The sequence below is a fragment of the Lycium barbarum genome, chromosome 12 (genome assembly GCF_019175385.1).
Source record: "Lycium barbarum isolate Lr01 chromosome 12, ASM1917538v2, whole genome shotgun sequence".
NCBI lineage: Eukaryota > Viridiplantae > Streptophyta > Magnoliopsida > Solanales > Solanaceae > Lycium > Lycium barbarum.
Genome location: NC_083348.1, coordinates 90,533,165 through 90,552,705, shown reverse-complemented (window position 1 = coordinate 90,552,705; position 19,541 = coordinate 90,533,165). Strand labels below are relative to the sequence as shown.

At 36.4% G+C, this 19,541-nt stretch overlaps 1 protein-coding gene across 3 annotated transcripts; it reads left to right on the top strand.

The window, feature by feature from the left end:
- The first annotated feature begins 5,787 nt into the window (after positions 1-5,787).
- Positions 5,788-13,525, top strand: LOC132623101 (protein MID1-COMPLEMENTING ACTIVITY 1-like). Of its 3 annotated transcripts, none has more exons than XM_060337808.1 (9): positions 5,788-5,978; positions 6,258-6,327; positions 6,543-7,250; positions 9,724-10,136; positions 10,280-10,389; positions 11,658-11,729; positions 12,588-12,694; positions 12,835-12,928; positions 13,158-13,525. In XM_060337808.1, exons 3-9 carry the CDS (start codon positions 6,843-6,845, stop codon positions 13,208-13,210), a joined length of 1,257 nt encoding a protein of 418 aa, XP_060193791.1. In that variant the 5' UTR covers positions 5,788-5,978; positions 6,258-6,327; positions 6,543-6,842; the 3' UTR covers positions 13,211-13,525. The 3 variants fall into 3 exon arrangements, with proteins under 3 accessions (XP_060193791.1, XP_060193792.1, XP_060193793.1); XM_060337809.1 differs by having other exon boundaries at positions 5,841-5,879; XM_060337810.1 differs by lacking the exon at positions 5,788-5,978 and adding an exon at positions 6,000-6,168.
- The last annotated feature ends 6,016 nt before the right edge of the window (positions 13,526-19,541 follow it).

The window sequence follows — 19,541 nt, the reverse complement described above, 5'->3', positions numbered from 1 at the left end:
CAAACTTTAACAATGTATACTTCCATAAACAAGGTTCAAGTATAGAAATGAAATACTACACACTAAAATATTCAATACAAAATAAGGAATTGAAGAAAAGTTTAAGAATTATCTCATTAAAGTGCTCCAATCTTCTCCTCCAATGGTGTAGGTGAAACCCTAGCCTCCAAAACTTGCAAAATGACCAAAGATGATAATGTTTTGCCCCAAGCTCTCTTTTTGTAGCTCCTCTAATTCTTCCAAGTTCAAAAGAATGACAAAATATGCCCCAACTTTCAGTTTTTGCAGTTTTGCCCGTTTTTTGCAGTTCTGTCTCGTTTTTGCAAAACTGTCCACTTTTGACAGTTTTGCAAAAATGTCCAGTTTGGCCTCTTTTTGACTTTCTTTTCACTTGGTTTCTTCCGATCACTTCTAAATCACATCAAACTAGATAGAGCACCAATATCTCATAAATCAGCCGAGGTGCAGCATCTGCGACACAGGATGCGACTCGCGGGTTCCACATGCGAGTCGCATGTGGTGTCGCATGTGTTGCATCATTGTCTTATTTTGTTTGGCCATTCTTTGTCAAAAGATGCTGCACCACCTGCGACTCGCATGCAGTACCTGCGATTCGCAGGTGGTGCTCTGGTTCATTTCAGCTATCTTGGCTTGTTTTGCTCTATTTTGTTCCATTTTGGTACATTTTGATCCATTTTGCTCTTTTATGCTCTCCGGGCATCTTTTCCTACAAAACAACATAAAAACACAAAAAGTAACAACAAAAGTGCTTAAAGAGTCACAAAAACTTAAGGAATTAGCATCGAATATCGCGTAATTTCACGACTCATCATTCATGTTAATGTCCAGGTATCACATCCTCTCTCTAATTGGATGTTCTCTGCTATTTATGTTAATCCTGATTTCACAACTAGATAAACACTTTGGGAAGGAGGCATTGCCATCATGTGCAAGGAGGATATGATGCAGCTAGATGACATCGCCACCGATGCCCAAGGGGTTCATGTTAATATCCACGTATTACATCCTCCCTCTAATTTGACGTTTTCTGCTATTTTATTCTAGTCCTGATTTCACAACTCGACAAATCTTTTGGGAAAACTTGATCAACATTTAGGAAAAATAATAGGATAAAATGGCTAGTGGGGAGGGATTGGGGATTTTAATGAAATACTGATAGCCTCTGATAAATTTGAAGGGAACCCAATCAGTAGAAGAAGAGTCAACCCATATTGGAACCGTATAAATATGTGTAAGTTGTTAGACTTGGGGTTCAAGGGTAGCAGATATACCTGGTCAAATAAAAGATACAGAAACAAACAAGATCTTATCTTGGAAAGGCTAGATAGGTGCTTTGCTAATGACAGTTGGATATAAGCTTACCCTGATGCAACTATCACACATATGTCTAGGCTGCAGTCTGACCATTTCCCCCTCCTAATAAATTTGGACAATAACATCTCTAGAAACCAAACCATGTCTTTCATATTTGAAACCATGTGGCGCAGCCACCCAGACATGGTAGGAATTGTCCAAAATAACTTCAACTATGTCTATCCTCTTCACAGGGCCACTTCATCCTTAAAAAAAAAAGTGACCATTTGGAACAAAACCGTATTTGAAAATATCTTCACAATAAAAAGGAAAATCATAGCTAGAATAGAAGGAATTCAGAGGTTTGTAAACTACCCTACCTGCTCCTTCTTACTATACTTAGAACTTTCCCTCACAGAAGAGTTTAGTGAGATCCTTAGATTAGAATATGTGTTTTGGAAGCTTAAATATAGGATTAACTGGCTTGCCGAAGGAGATGCCAACACAAGCTTATTTCACACCAGCACCCTTAACAGAAGAAGGAAAAACATAATCCTAGCCCTTAGAACGGACTCTGGAAATTGGATATATGACCAACCAACTATCTCATATGAAATCCTCTCCTTCTACTCTCAACCGTACTTCTCTAAACATCTCTCCCCCTCCAGAAGTAATGCCATCACAAAACCTACATATAACATTCTTAATGATGTGGCAAAGTCTACTTTGGGGGGCCTTATGAGAGATAGTGAAATACAGTAGGCCCTTTTCTCTTTCAAGCCCAAAAAACCTCAAGCCCAGATAAACGTCACCCACTATTTTATCAAAAATACTGGACCAGTGTCAAAAGACAAGTCACCAGTTTTGCCCACAACACTTTTAGCAATTGCAAAATGGACCCTGAAGTTAACAAAACTTATAGTTGCCTCATCCCAAAAGCCCTTAATGCCTTCATTTTGAAGAACTTCAGGCCCATTGGTGTGCAACACTGTGTACAAACTCATTACTAATATCATAGTCCTAAGGCTGAAGCCTTTCCTTCCCATAATCATTGGACCTAGCCAAGCCAGTTTTCTCTCCAACAGGAGAGCCTCAGATAATACCATCATAGTCCAAGAATATATCTCCCAATACAAAAAGATGAAAGGAAGAAACAACAATATGATCATGAAAATTGATCTTGAGAAAGCCTTTGATAGAATTGAATGGTCCATGACCTTTTCCCTCAAAACTCTAAACACATTAATGTGGCTACTGTGTACAATAATGGCAATTGGAACCTCCACCAACTACCCATTAAATTCCCCCTCCACTTAGCAAATGTCATCAAAGATGTTTTCTTTCCCTCAAATTCCACTAGTCCTGATAACATCATCTGGAGCCTAAACAACAACGACAAGTTTACCACCAAGTCTGCATACTTTCTCATTGATAACAGCACCGTGAGAAACCCCCACACCACCATGCAAACTTTAACTGGATCTGGAGGCTGAACACTCCCAACAAAATCAAATACTTCATGTGGATCCTCTATCAGGGGAGACTTCCAACCAACCACTACCTCTCATCCATTGAGCTTAACATCCAAGACTCTTGCAGTTGCTGCAATGGCACAAATGAAACCATTCAACACATTTTATTTGACTGTCCTAATGCCCAAACTTTCTGGAACAACATGTGAAACCTTAGCCACCCAGATATAGCCTAGGGACTAGGATTCTCTTCGATCCCTAGAACTGGGATAACACCCTTAACACCATTAAGAACAAGAATTTTGATTCTTCCGTACTTTGGGAAGACATTATCCCTTTTTGTTTTTGGCATATCCGGCTCACTAGAAACAGTAACCATTTCAACTAAAGAAGGGACCTCATCGGTGACAAAGATATATAGTCAAAGGCCACAGAGTACTGCTCACTCATCAGTAATCCCTATGTCCTCAAACCCAACATGACCATCCATGTTAAATGGATTCCACCAGATAGGGGTATTAAAACTAAACACAGATAGAGCATGCAATGGGAACCAGGATCTGGTGGATTGGGAGGGGTGATTAGGAATAGCAATGTCGACTGGATAGTGGGATTCACCAGGAGCTTACCCCTTGTTACAATCACATACACTGAAATTGCAGCAATACTGGAAGGCCTCACCATTGCAGTGCTGCAGAACTTGAAACCAATTATAATGGAGAGTGATTCAGCAAAGGCAATTCACATGATCAACAATGGTCATGACATTTACAGTGCTTTAATTCATGAATGCAGATTTATGATGACGAAGTTAGAGAACCCCCAGATCAGACATGTGTATAGAGAGCAGAACCAAGTGGCGGATGCTCTAGCTAAAGAAGGGGCAAAGAAATAGGGTGCGACAATACTGATGATAGTTCCTTCGGTGTATGCGAATAGAAGTTTTTGGACAGACACGGAAGGAACTACTTTTACAAGAATTATCAATGTTTGTAATATTGATACTTTTGATACATTTGATGATACTTTTGTACCAAATCGGAGGAACTCTCCGGCAAACAATTTGACTGCTATAGCAGCGGTTTAATTTATTTTAGTATCTGTTTACCAAAAAAATAATAATCAATTTTGAATTCATTTTGCCTTACTAAATCAGAATCGTCTCTTAATATCAGCGAATTCAATAATTACTTTATTAAAAATAGTAATTTATCCTTTTTATATACTCCCTCTGTCTCAATTTATATGAGAGTTGACCTATTTGGGGAGTCAAATAACTCTTTTTTGACTAAATTTCAAACATAGATTCTTTGATTATTTTATAATTAAATTTACATATTTGAAAACTATATATATAGAAAGAAAAATACTATAAGCCTGTATTATTAATGATCCACAATATATGAAAAGAGTCGGAGAAAATCATAGTCAAGGAGAAAATATTTAACTCCGCAAATAGGTCAACCCTCACGTAAATTGAGGCAGATAATAATAAACTCCCTCCGTTTACTTTTAGTTGTCCACTATAGATTTTATACTCCCCTTAAGAAATAATAAATGAAGTGTATATTTTACCATGGTATCCATATTAATAGGTGTACAATTGTATTGGATTTAAAAAATAATTTGAAATGAGTAATTAATGTTAAGGGCAAAACAGGAAAAATAAATTATTTTTCTCTTAATATGCGAAAGTGAATAAGTAAAAGTAAAAAAATATATTTTTAAAATAATGAATAAATAAAAATGAACGGGGGAATATATCTTTTTCGATAAAGAAATTCAATTGAACCGTGAAGCAAGCTAGCTCCACCTATGGTCAGTGGTAGTTAGGTCAGACACCTCTTAACTAAAAGCACACTGAAAATGGTTGTGGCGACTATCGAAACATTTACTACCGGACCAGCTGTCTTACAGTCCTCTTTACCATCGTGGAATTAATAAATAAATACTGATGTCGGCAGCACCCCCCCCTAACCAAGTGCCTAAATACTCGTATGACGTAATAATAAATGATCGCTAGGATAACAACATTTATCACATCTTTTTTTGGGATTTAATGATCTGTTTGTCTATTTTCGTGATATCATAAGTTGAAGTGCATGACTACGAATTTGTCTAGTTGACCCTTTTCATCCTCCGAATTTCTACCCTCCAACACTTTACTTTGTAAACATCATGACAATTAAGTTGAGAACAAAAATACATATTTTAATCAATTAATGCTGGCTGAACATCATTTTAATTTCTTCTAGAGGTAAAAAAATGCATTCTACAAGAATTTCAAATTGCTTATTACTGTCTAAATATTATAGACAGTTTTCAATTTATTTATGTCAAATTCTATTGTCATTTTCACTCTCAAATAAGTAAAGAGTGAATCATATCTTTTAAGCATACAACAAAGCAACAAAATGTAAATTACTGTTCATGTCCAACTTTAGAAAAAGAAAAAAAAAAGAGAAATAATAAAGAACAGAATGAGCATATCATGTGAGTTTCACCGTTTGTTTGTCTGAAAAAGAAAAAACAAGTCAAAAAATGAACTGTGACCAAAAAGTATTCTTCAGTATCAGTAAAGAAAAAGGGAAAAATTACGAAACCGGTTTGACGAAAACAGAAACAAAATTCCAAAACCCGTTAGGGGTCGGTTGGTCCGTAGGCAAAATTATCTGATGATTATAATTTTAAGATTAATTTATTCATCTCTTGAGACTAATTTATTCAATTTAGGAGATCGAGATAAAATAATCTCAGAATTAATGAGATAAGATGGGATATCCCATCTTTAAGTTTGTGATGCACTTTTTACTCTGTTTGATACATAGTATAAATTTATCCTACAGTTTGTGTTGGAATATCACAGCTAATACAATGTACCAGACGACCCCCTTAAGGTAGTGGCACATAACGAAAAAGAACAAAAACGTTGAGGGTATTTCAGTCAATTTAGAGTAACAGCATATTGAATGTATATGCAGTCTCGGACTCGGCCAAATAAAAAGTCACACAAGTATCTTCTCTCTCACTTTGTTAACAGTGCAGATAACGGAGCTCCCAGACAAGACACACCGAACAGAACCGTGAATAGTAGTAGTGTTTATCTCTCTTCTCTGCTTGTTCAAGGAAAAGCAAATTCTGTGAACTAACAATCGTTCCAAAACTGAACCTTCTTCTCGCAAAGCTATGACTGTAAATCACACAAAACCATATGTCCATTTCCTCTCTATTTTTACCTTTTCTTATTTCACTTCATAGGAAATTGCATTAACGACTTTTTTTAAAAGCTGGCTAGTCTGTCGCATCGAAATAAGAAATCACGGAATTTTTTGTTGCTTCGAGTTTTAAAAACTTGTACATTTGCTTGAATCGCTTGTACAGCGTTAGTGTGAATATATGCATGGATATTCTATTTATTGTTTTTTCCTTTTGAATTTTTTTGTGTAAATGGTGAATTGAATTTCATTGTAGGTTTAGCTTGGAAGGAAAGGAATACATTGCGGTGTAGTACAGTGAGTTGACGGCGTCACCGTTAATTCAGGTAATGTTCGTTGTTGCAACTTTAAAGGAGTTCTATTGAAAAATGTGTCAATTTCTTTTTCCATTTTCAGTCAAACGATATACTTAATTCCTTTATTATATTTGTTTTTCTTTGCCTTTATCATTTTTTGTCGAAAAGAAAAGTGAAGAGGTATAATAGAATCTTAGACTATTTTTGATAACTCATTGACTCATACTTTCAAGCTTCCATTGCAGTTGCACTTCTACTACTGGATCTATTGCAAGCAATCCTTTTGAGTGTATTTTGATGGTACTGCATGTCTGCAACATTGACTGGAGCTTGAATCTGATGAATAATGCAAAACTGATGTTTATAGAAGACTATAATGTTGTTCTCCAGGAATTTCACTTAATGAATTTGACTTGCCTGATTAAAAGAACTGGTTGAGAAAGCTTGATTTTTTTTTGTATAGTGGTCATTCTGTTGATCTGGAGATGTGCTTCTTATTGAACTGAAAATAAGAGTGAGTTGAGGGAATAATCTGGGATTTATATATGGCTTCTTGGGAACATTTTGGGGACGTTGCAAATGTCGCTCAGCTTACTGGTATAGATGCTGTGAGGCTGATTGGGATGATTGTGAAAGCTGCGACTACAGCACGGATGCATAAGAGAAATTGCAGGCAGTTTGCACAGCATCTCAAGTTAATTGGAAATTTATTGGAGCAGCTCAAGATTACTGAACTTAAGATGTATCCGGAAACTCGAGAGCCATTGGAACAACTTGAAGATGCATTAAGGAGGTCTTATATATTGGTCAAGAGTTGTCAGGACAGGAGCTATCTCTATCTGTTGGCTATGGGCTGGAACATTGTATACCAGTTTCGCAGGGCTCAGAATGAGATTGATCAATACTTGAAGATTATTCCTCTTATCACTTTGGTGGATAATGCTCGAGTCAGGGTATGGATACCTTGCTCTTTTATTTGTCCATATTGTTTGTTGTTCAGCTTTATATGATTCCATATTTGTTTCATTGCTCTTCTATCATAAGATCTATATTTGTTCTTTCTCATTTTTGTTGATGAAATGGTGGGAGTATGTTCGAGTTGATAAGCTCATGATTTGAAGTCAGAATAATTGGTCACTGTTCAATACTTGGTCAGGTTACTGCCTTGTTTGATACCTATGATATGAGGTCATTTTCTTTCATCAGATATTGCTTGATTTTTCGAATAATTGCTATTCAATCTTTTTTTTATGGCACTGATTAAAATAGTGACAGATTTGGCGTTTGGCTCCCGGTTTCCTTGCTTTGCCATAACCATCAAAAGCATGAATATGTTTCTATCATGGAACAAGTAAAAAAAATTAAAAAAATCAACAATAGTGTCACTGAATCCAACAGTTTATTCTTTTTAGCTTTCCTGGGGAAACCTCAAAGTTGGATCAACTAGTATACAATAGCTTCGGATACATTTTGGATCCTGCCAAATAGAGTTCTATGATAGATAGTCCATTTTTAGTAAGGTTATCAGGTAGGTCATGTGTCTGAGATTTTGGCGTTTGGCTCCCGGTTTCCTTGCTTTGCCATAACCATCAAAAGCATGAATATGTTTCTATCATGGAACAAGTAAAAAAAATTAAAAAAATCAACAATAGTGTCACTGAATCCAACAGTTTATTCTTTTTAGCTTTCCTGGGGAAACCTCAAAGTTGGATCAACTAGTATACAATAGCTTCGGATACATTTTGGATCCTGCCAAATAGAGTTCTATGATAGATAGTCCATTTTTAGTAAGGTTATCAGGTAGGTCATGTGTCTGAGATTTTGGGCTGGTGTACAATTTACGAGATGATTGAGAAAAAAAAAAATATGAGACAGCTATATTCTTTATAGCAATCTTATGGAAATCATAAAGTGCATTAACTATCACAGAGTTTACTGTACAATAGCTTCTAATACATTTTGCTTCCTGCAAAATATAGCTATCTGATAAATAGTCCCTTTTCCATAAGATTATCAGGTAGATCATGTGGCGGAGATTTGAGCTGGTTTACAATCTACGAGATGATTGTGGAAAAAAGAAGAAGAAGAGTAAGGAGCATAGCTATATTCTTTGTAGCTTTCCTGTGGAAACTGGAAATTATAAAGCGCATTCAACTATCGCAGATTTTACTGTAAATTAGCTTCTAATACATTCTCTGAGAAATAGTCCTTTCTTTCGTTAGGTTATCAGGTAGGTCATGTGTTGGAGATTTGGGCTGGTTTACAATCAACGGAGATGATTGAGGAAAAAATTATCATGAGACGCTAGAGCCAAACTGTAGCGCCTAAGGATAACGTGAGTGCACGAGCAGACGGTCTACTAGGTGTGCCCTTTTGAAAAAGTCTTGGATGGATTCTGCAAATGGATGGCTTTACAGTAATAAATTGTTACTTACTACTAATCATGGTGAAGAAGTTGGTGTAAAAATCTGGAAATGGGATTCATTTTGTCAAATAGAGAGCTTGACATCATTTTGTGTTCCATGTCCTGATGTGTGGGATTATTGCCTTAAAAACTGATTTGGCCCCAATACTTGTTGGATATTAACGAATCATTGATCATAGGGTTTGAAGACGTTTACCTTTCTCTTTCCCTGCACCATAATTTTGATTCTCTTATCTCCGCCTTTTCAAACATAACAGATGATGAGCTCAGTTGAGGCTAGGGTGTACAAAGTTCTTTTAACAGCCATTAGGTCCTTTCATTACAATGGGACTATAGACTGTTTGGTAATTCTCCATATGGACAAGTAATCTTTTCTCGGAATATAAATGACAGCAGGCCATACACTTTTGTAATTGAAGCTATATATGAGTTATCTTTTTCCTTTTTTTGATAACGGTGGGTGTATGGGCCAGCTTGAATCGGGTACTTGCTACCCCACGGGCAAATCTACCGGGTAACTCTGCCCACCAAAATTAGGCAGATCGGAAGAAATCATCTAGAGGATTTTTGTCTTCGGCCAGATCTGAACCCTGATATCCGAGGTTTTACAACTTCATTGACCACTATGCCAAATCCTAAACCTTCGACTATTTTGAGTCTATTTCAATGAAGAAGGCGCTGTAGTGTTGTTTTACTATTTCAACCATCTTGGTAGAATCTCTTTCCCCTTAATGTGAGAGCTTCTTATCACGTTTGAGCTAGAGAAAATTGCACTGGTTACAAGACAGTGCATCTGTTAAAATTAGAGTAACCTGCTACTTTACCTAATGTCATTGTTCTTCTATCTAATATCGACTCAGGCACGTTTAAGCCTTATTTGGCTGCTATCTCTCACAATTTGAAAGAGAATATATATGTATACATATGTACACTTTGTGTTCACAATAACTTATATCTATTATCTTCCAAGTTGATAGATCTTACTTCCCATATGTTGTCAGGAACGGTTGCAATATATTGAAATGGACCAGCATGAATACACACTGGCGGCTGAAGATATGAAGCTGCAAGAAGTGATTATGAAACCAGATCCTTCTAAAGATGATACAGTAATATTAACGAAGAATCTTTCTTGTTCTTACCCACGAGTGCCTATCAATGAGGCAATTCAAAAAGAAAATGAAAAACTCCAACTAGAATTACAACGCTCACAAGCTAATTTAGATGTAGGTCAGTGTGAATTCATTCAGCATCTTCTGGATGTCACAGAAGTAGTTGCCACTAACTCTCTATCATTGAAGAGTTCACCTGCCAAACCTCCCAAAAAGTTGGATCAGAGTTACTCAAATGTTGATAATGAGAAGATATATTATGACGATTATGCTAAAAGTGATGAGAAACGGTCAACTTCGAGGTAAGTTGTTAAAGTATGGTAGCTAAACTGTAATTTTCTGTTGGAAGCTGTAGTATCTCATAGATTCATAAATCAAGTGTTAGGCAAGGGTCCATATTTCCTGCCTTCTACTGATTCTTTTAAATGCTTAAAAATATTTACAGAAACACTTCATCAGTTACGTCAAGACATGACCTGCTGACTTCAAAGGGTTCACATCGATATGAAGAGTGGCATTCAGATCTGCTTGGCTGCTGTTCAGAACCTCTCTTGTGTATGTTCAAGAACACTGTTGTATATTCTCCATGGCGTGTTTCTTGTGATTTTTCATTCCCGTTACGCTAAAAAGGAAAGAACAATGTTTTGACGCTTGAAAGCGCTTGATAACAACCATTAGTGTGAGAGGTCCTTTTTACACGTCTTCAGATAGCATTTGATATCTGCATTAACATAGACAGATTATCTTCACCAAGCAAATGAAACATGGCCAATAACCTCTAAATTTACCAACAAGGTGACATACCTTTGAATTAGAATGAGAACTGTGAGAGTGCATAGAAAGAGACAGGACACAAGGTTCTCAAATTTATGTATTAGAAGTAGTTGCAAATAATCTTACTTGAGCTAAACGAACGCGAGGATAAGGATAGAGTTTATTTCAAACAAGGAGAGAATGACGATAAGCATATGATCCTTAAGTGACCTTACCTTTGCGTAGACTATTTTTACTACCATTTGATTGCTTAATTGGACATGGTAATTTTTCCAATTCTCTTTTCTGCACCTCAAAGATAAATGAGGTATACCTTCTAAGTACGACTCTGAATTTGTTTTTTCCTTGAGCTGAGGGTTTATTGGAAACAGCCTCTCTACTTCCAAGGTAGGGGTAAGGTCTGTGTACATTGTACCCTCCCCAGACCCCATGTGTCGGATGACACAGGGTATCTTCTTGTTGTTGACCTCTGAATTTGGAATGTTGATATTTGGTACAATTTGATAAGTGAGAATATTTTATTTAAGAATTCCTTCTATGGGCTCTTACGAAGTGGACACTCCTTTCTATAGGTACTCTGGGATCTGATTCACCTTTGAGTGGTGAATAGTACAAAAGTATTTATTCCCAAGAAAGAACTAATTTAAATTGCAACGATAGGTCCAGAGATATATCTTGTTTGTGTCATTCTTGCTCGAAACAGCTGGAGGGGTTCCATAATGTGGATGAAATAGGACTCTGCAGTACAAATGTCTTCTTTTTAAATCAAATTACCTCTATTAGTACTGTTCTTCTTGCTGTTATTACGGCCTATGATGCCATTTTATAAATGACACGGTCATCTGAAAGATCAGGCAGAATGATACTGCATCCTGTAGTTGTAGTCGATCTAGTGCATGGTCATGAAGGGAGGATGATTTGTTATGACACCTAAGTGCAATTTTCCTTGAAGTTAGAGAATTATCTGTTCCATCATTTTTGGGACGATATCATTATGTTCGGGTCAATGTCAAGATATTCCTAGTTGACATTGTGTCTTTACTATGCAGGTATTAAAACCCTTTTCTTTCCTTGTGGTACATTTTCTAAAGTTGCCAGCGTTGCTGCGGACAGGCATATATGTAAGTGGCTTTATATTCAACTCAAACATTATTGTCTATTAAATGCTCTAGCTGTGAGTGATTAGGAGTGAAAATTGAGTCTCCCTTTTCTTGATTTCATCAATCTTCTTTCTTTTTCTTAAAGTAAATTAAAAACTGGTTAAACTATTAACTCTTGGCATTTTTTTTCTTTTCTGAAAATGACTGATTGACAGACATAACAAGTTTGAATTGCTATGCACATCGTAAAAGCAAATATGGCACGTCTTGCGTTTAGTTTAGTTTAACATTACAGTATACTGTTTTTTGTCAAGTGTTGACTTCGGTGAAAGTTAATTCTGAGTATGATGTAGTCTTCAGCAAGGACTTTCAAATTACAGTCACATATTATCAAACTTATGTTTCCTTTGTTCGTTGAGAGATTTTCTGAACTTGAGGTAATCAAACAGAACTATGTATAAGCAGGCATGTCAACTATTTTCAACTTCAGGAACTTGATGAGCAGTTTCTGAAGTTTGATTTAAGTCTTTGGACCATCAAAGGTTGGTCAGTCCCTCTTTTAAGACTAGCATTTCGTCCCTTTTAATTGCATTGATAATGCTAGAAATAAAAACTGTAAGGTCATTGGTATGTCTTGTTTGTTCATTCACCGTAAAATCTTGAAATTGTCGTGCCTACCTTTAAGTTGAATTGTCTGCAGTGCGATTCAAATTCTGTGAGCATAATTAGATATCTTATTACTATCTTCTTTGATTGAAAATTCAAGAACTGTTTTCTTGCCTTCTTTATCAACTGCTGTAGTTCTGCTTGGGGTTTACAGTTTATTTTGTTCGATACGTTGAAGCTAACCAAAAAAACTTTTGAATGTGTGAAATGCAGCTTCAGCGGATGCTTGTAATGAATTAATGGCTTATTCCTTGATATTATCCTGCTGTTGTTACACGTGTTGCATCAGAAGGAAGCTTCGGAAAAAGCTAAACATCATGGTAAAGAGAAGCAGTTATTAAAAATTTGAACCTGATCATGCATGTTGTGTCAATAATGTTTCTTTTTATTTGCGATATAATGAATTGAATACCCTTGAGATCTCGTTGCCCCTGGTGATTTTCTTTTCTTTTCTTTTCAGGGAGGCTGTGTTGATGATTTTCTCTCTCATTTAATGTGCTGTTGCTGTGCTCTTGTCCAAGAATTGCGTGAAGTGGAGATACGCGGGACACATGGTATGCTTCACTAGAAAATCCCACTCCCTATTGCATATATGTTTGTGATACTTTGTGTTAACGAGATTTGGCTGGGAATTGCATTTTAATTTCTTAAGCTTATCTTTTGGGCATTTAGCAGCGTGGATTAATTCCTAGTCTTGACTTCCTTGTGATTGTATTAAGTTTATATTTTTAATAAAATGATTCACAAATTAATGATGCAGATGTATTGTATTACGACATGCAGGTATAGACAAGACGAAAATAAGCCCTCCAACCACTCAATTCATGGAATCGTAAGAAGCTAAAGTTGGCGTTTTAGCATTAAAAATATTAGAAAGCATTATACGGAGGTAGTGGTTCATGTTGTTACTTGATACGTGAGAGTTTCTTGTGTGTTTAAATCTTCTATGCTGTAAAGTTATTCTTTAACACATAGGTTCACTGTGTATAAATGAGCCAGAGTTGTATTGGTTCATTCGTTTACATGGTTACTGTACAACTATATACATGCATGTGATGTGAGAATCTCTCTCGTGATGTACATACAGGGAATATTCTGACATCTGAAAATGGTTTTTTTCTCTGTGCTCAAATATATGTTTTTGTGCAGTCTGGTTTGGTATTAGCCCACGACTTTTACTAGTAAATCTTTATGGTGGAGGCATTAGTATATGCCGTATTTAGACAGTTGCAGTTTTAATTGAGTGAATCAATGTGAACATTTTATCATCCCGCAAAACGCCCCTCAAGCCATGTAGCATAAATCAAGGATAATATCGAGTGCCAATTGTGATACAAATGTATGTCTCACAATGGTATATCCAGCTACTTTGACACACCATGTGAGGTTTATGGTCCACTTTGGCTATGGAAGCTAAAACGACAATTTATCTCTATTGCTTGCTGACAAAATAAAGAAGAATATCTTAGCCTAGCCCTATGCCCCATCTAGCCGTTTCAATGAAATGTAGTAACAGTTATTTTTGATCCTTTACATTTTTATTTTATTTTATGATTTTTTACACATAAGAAATCTGAAAAAAAACACCTAAGAGATTTTGAAAAGATATTTTTTTCTATTCTAATTGTAAGAGGTTAAGAGATTCTATTCCCTCTAATCCATCCGTCCATCTTTATGTGTATGACTACTTGATATAGAACTACCTCAGAAGGCAGGGTATGATCTGCACACACCTTCCTAGACCCACATGGTGGGGTTACTATGTTGTTGATGTTGCTGTACTTGATATAGAAAGAAAGTAAAGTTTTTTAATCCAAATCAATCCTTAATTCAACCGACGGAAAAGAGGGGCAAAAAACAGAAAAAAATTGGTTTAGTTTCCAATCTTGAAAAGAATGATCTCTTGATAGCAAAAGAGCACTAATGCAATGTGTATGACTACCTGATCGATAGCAAAATTTTATAGGTTAAGTAACTAAACAAGTTTAAATCGTATGCAAGATTGTTATGAACTGAGTATGGGAATTAGGGTTCGTGTATGAATTGGGGATCATTTGGTAAAGGTGTAGGAAGGGCTCAGATCGTGACACGTGGCGATCAGCGTCATTAAACAAAAGGGCGGCTAAGATTAGAGGGGAAAAGTCGGTTAGTTCAACGGCTGAGATCATTTGGGTTGTTAGGCGGACTGAGCTGTTATAACAACTTGGGCCTAGAGTTATTGGGCTAAGCAATTACTGGTAATTCCAAATGGGCAATTTGCAGGATTGTCCTTCGCTGGGGTGGTCTTTAATTTTTGTCCTTCGCTAAAAATTCCTTAGTTTCGGATTTGAACCCCCGCTTAGTCAAAAATTTTAAAAAATTCGCCAGATAGAGTTTGGATTCGCAAGGCAGAATCTTGGCCTGATGGTAAAATTCTGACTTAAGAATTTCGCCTTAAGGCAGAGTTTTGCATGGACAGATACAAAATTGTGCAAAATTCTGCCTTCTGCCTTGCGAAAATTTCTTTTTTCTTTTTACTAAGTTGGGATTCGAACCAGAACCTCAGAGTATTAGGCGAAAGACAAAAATTAAAAACCACCCCCATCGAAGGACAATCCGCGCAAAAAAAAAAAAAAAAAGATTCCAAATGGAATGTAGTTAGGGTTCCATTATTGTTTGTAATCATTTCTCCCATTGTATTGGAGCTATCGTAATAATCAGTTCATCAATATAAGTCTTGATCAGTTTACAATTTCAATTCTAAATCTCAAGAGCATTACAAAGATACTTTTCACGTTATTACTAGTTGAAATTGATCACCTAAAATTGTTCTCTAGAGAATTGATCTTTTGCTGCATATAGTTGCACATATCCCTATCCCTGAACGTCACTGTCAAGATTCTCGAATGAGGGAATACGTGTGTTTATCGAGTGAAATCAGTGGCTTAAAGTTGAAATACTAAACCTTAATAAGAGAATATTATCATTTGGTAGCACATGTATGGGGTCGAATTTTCTCCATCCTTCATTCCTTTACCAAGGTTGACCGGACCCAATTTGGGTCTCTTAATTGGACTTCGGATGTGTCTATCTTGCTTTGAGTTAAATAAATTTGCTACTCTATTAGTCCATTATCTTGGATCATCGCCTGGACCTTTTCTCTGTACTTTTGTTATTCTTTCTCGTCAAAGAGTGATTTATTTAGCGGGAAAAAAGAAAACAATAATATTGTTTTGGTTAAAATGAAAGAAAACAATAATTGTGTGATAATCTAAACTATATTGTCAAATTTTAGGGAATAATGAATTGGCTAAGAGGAAACAATTGACTTCTCTACTATAGAGCAGTTTCTTTTAGATCGATTTTCGGACACTTGTGCCTGGCTATTTTTCTTTTGTTTTCGTACTCTAGTATCCAAATTTCCCAATATTTGGTCTGCAAGTGTCACATTTTAATCAATTTTTTGCACGGATTGCCCTTCTTTTGGGGTGGTCTTGAATTTTTGTCCTTCACCTAATATCCTGAGGTACTGAGTTTGAACCTCAACTCAGTAAAAAAACAAGGAATTTCGCAAGGCAGAATTTTACCTTCAGCAGAGTTTTGAAGGCAAAATTATGTCTTGCGAATTCAAACCTCTGTATTGCGATTTTTTTAAAAATTTTGACTGAGCGGAAGTTCGAATCAGAAACCAATAGGTTCTAACGAAAGACAAAAATTAAAGACCACCAATTTAATGGGTAAAAATTAAAGACCACCCCAAAATAGGGCATTCCTGCGAGTTGCCCCATCTTAATTAGCTTATTGGGGCAGGATTGCTAATGTCCTTGTTTTGAAAGGTGAAATAGTGACCATCATAGTTTTTGATGGGGGTGGTAAGACTGGTAACTCATAAATACCTTTCCATCCCCGAAAATAGACTTGCTTTTGTAAGTACTTTACTCCAATGTGAGACTTCCCATCCCGTCGTAAATCTAGATTAATTGGGTCCAAAGATGATAACGAACACAAGATGAAAACCAAAAGAAAAGAATGTGGAAAGGTGAAACAGTAATGATGTCGTTTTCAAGCAACAGAAAATTTTGATGCCTTTTAACTGCTACTAAGGTTGGTGAGAGATATGTATAGAAGACTTTTTACCAATAAATATTCAATTAGTCCGGAAAGCCTTTTGGCATGTCTAAATAAGAATACTGAGTGACAGTTCAAGCAACCTTATCAATTCTTCATTTCTGTGTAACTTGGCAATTGGGGTATCAGTTTTAGGAACTCAACAAATACATTTCTGTTAAACATGACTGAATAATTAAGTTAAAAGAGTTGGAACCCAACAGTCGCATGTCCTAAAATAATGGTTAGAAGTTGCAGTCTTTGTTGGTGCTACTCTAAAATCCCTAACCACTCTTCCAACCCACGCAAATTAACATAGCAACCACTATTTCCTTGACATTTCTCCTATATACCATCCCACTTATATATCACACATCAAAATGTTTCTCCTTTGTTCTCCTAAATCCAAATGGCTTTCAAAAAGTTGTTGATCTCAATCTCTACATTCAAGGATATATTGATGTTAAAGGTGATTCAAGCTAGTAATAATAGTCAGAATAAGTCAAGAGTTTATCATGAAGTGACTGGAGAAAGATGTTGTGTGTGCTTATCAAGATTGAAGGATGGAGATGACAGTAAGATCTTGCCTTGCCTACACGAATTTCATCGCGAATGTGTCGATAGGTGGTTAAATGGCGCCCAAAAAACGTGTCCAGTTTGTCGATTTTCGATGGAAGATGGAAAGAAGTTATCTCTCAAAACAGAGGCGATAACAGAGGAGATGGTCATTTGGTTTTCATCCTTCCATGTTGCTGGCTTCTGATCAATTGTACAGAGTGACAACGTGTTGATAATGTAGCAGTGGAAGCATTTCCTAGTTACAAAACATTGGAATCTCAAAAGAGAAAGCACAAATACTTAAGTAACTATTCGCTTTGGTTCCATTTGTTTGGGGTGCCTTGATTTCTAAGTTTCATTGTACACCTTTGATGCTTTAAATTGTCAAAAAAATTGTATAAAAAATTTCTCCATTCTTAGCATCATTCACTGCCGAACACTTGTCATTCAAGGACATATCAACTTAATGGAGTCACTAACTCATAACAAAATGTTAGACCAATTTTAGGACGAACAAAATGTTTTGGAGAAGATCAATTTGTGAAGTAAAATCTTAATAAAACTTCAAGACCAATTTACACAACAAAAATGATTAAGAAAAGGAAACCTAGCCTAGCTAGAGACACTTCCTGAAGCAGAGGTTGAAAATCCGCTGAGAAAATCCACTTACAAAGGAGGAAAAAGGAGAGAAAATATATAAAAATGATATCTTCAAAGAATTTAATAGCCTAGCTGGGATTGTTCAAGCCTTTGAATTGGATAGTGCCCAATGAATTTAATAGCAAGACAAGGAAGCTACTATTAGTTCCATGTCAGCTTCATCTTTATCATCTATTTGCCCTTTAGCCACTTGTTCCTTTCTCTTTAATTGGAAAATTATAGGACAGGAGAATTATAACTTTAATGTTTTATTAATTTTAATTTCTATACATAAGATATATGAAAATAACTTAAAAGCGATTTTTGTCGAGTCATTTTCTTTTATTCAAATTGTAAATTAAATATTGAACCATTTCCTCTTGTTTTTATAGGTCCAAATTTTCAAATTCTCAGATTATCTAAATTATCCTTCGACTAGTGGTTGACTGACTTATTACGCTCTATTAATACTTGATCTTTTAAATGGAATTAAAATTCTGTGCAGGGGTTGACCCACGTTGAACCAAGGGTTGTTAGGCGACATCGCTTTGTCGGAAAAGAAAATGACAGCCCTGGACATTGGCCGTCACTTGGAGTATTGGTTCAGCGCATGATTTTGTTGTCCGATGTTGTAGGTTCGAACAACCTAAGTATATTTGTCACGCCCCGAACCATGGCCTGGACGTAACACGGCACTCGGTGCCTGACTGCATGTGACCGAGCGAACCACATGACTTGCTGAACTATCATGATTGCATAACATAAGCGGAATATAACGTGAATGCATGACGAGCCTTTGTAAAGCGTAATAAGTCATAATACATAATAAGGTACTTGTTCAAACATGAGTGAGCCAAAATGGCTATACGACTCCAAATGTCTAACATGACATAACTGACTTGTCTAGTCTATGAAACCTCTAACATGAGTCTGAACATAAAATATACTTGCTGGGACAAGGCCCCCAGCATACCCTTAATGCATCAATGACATAAGGTAAACAACTGACTAAACCCCGAAGAGAATGGGGCTTACCCAAAACCTGATATGAGAGTTGTCCTACTGAGCAGGTGCGTTGTCCTGTACGTCAGTACCTGCATCGTGAAATGCAGGCCCCCAAGGCAAATAAACGGGGACGTCAGTACTTTGAATGTACTAGTATGTAAACACATGAGAGAAATAGCAGGCACATGATACATGAACATGAAATTGAAACTGAAACTGGATACTGCAACTGATCATAAACATGAGTACTGTAAGCATGAGATAATCTGTAATGATCTGTAATACTCTGTAATACCGACATGAACCACCACGGGGAGAAACGTGGAGTCTGATCTCTGCCCGATCAGCTAAGCCATCTCGTACCTTGCCGGGGCACGAGACATGAACATGACATGAATGGATCCAAAATCCCTCAATGGGAAAAATATGAAGGAATCGTCCTAACTGGGCGGAGCGATCCTTATCCTACGTTGGCATACGTAGTTTCAGGCTATCTGAGCCTTCTCGGTATTAATACAACTCCCGAACATGAAAATAACTGAAAACATGATTTCTGAATCTTGACATGAACATAGGTACATGAAGACATGACAATAAATACATATATAAAAGTTTTTCATGAAAATAAGCATAATATCTCATATCTTGTGTTATAAAACCCATGGAATGCAAGTTATGGGTTTTTCATAGATTACGGACCGAGTCTCAATTACCAAAACAGTAAATTAAGACTAATCAACAGAATTGTAACTGACTATTTAATATACATCATGGTTCAAGTGTCTAGGGTTCAACATGAATATGCCTAGAATCCTAAAACTTGGTGTATAATCATGGAATACTGAAACATGGGGAGGAACAAGGATGTTCCCACACGTG

Excerpts from the sequence above, each read along its gene's own strand:
- LOC132623101 (XM_060337808.1), top strand. The coding sequence starts at position 6,843 with ATGGCTTCTTGGGAACATTTTGGGGACGTTGCAAATGTCGCTCAGCTT. Across the intron at positions 7,251-9,723 it reads TGGATAATGCTCGAGTCAGG|GAACGGTTGCAATATATTGA; the intron begins GTATGGATACCT and ends ATATGTTGTCAG. Across the intron at positions 10,137-10,279 it reads GAGAAACGGTCAACTTCGAG|AAACACTTCATCAGTTACGT; the intron begins GTAAGTTGTTAA and ends AAATATTTACAG.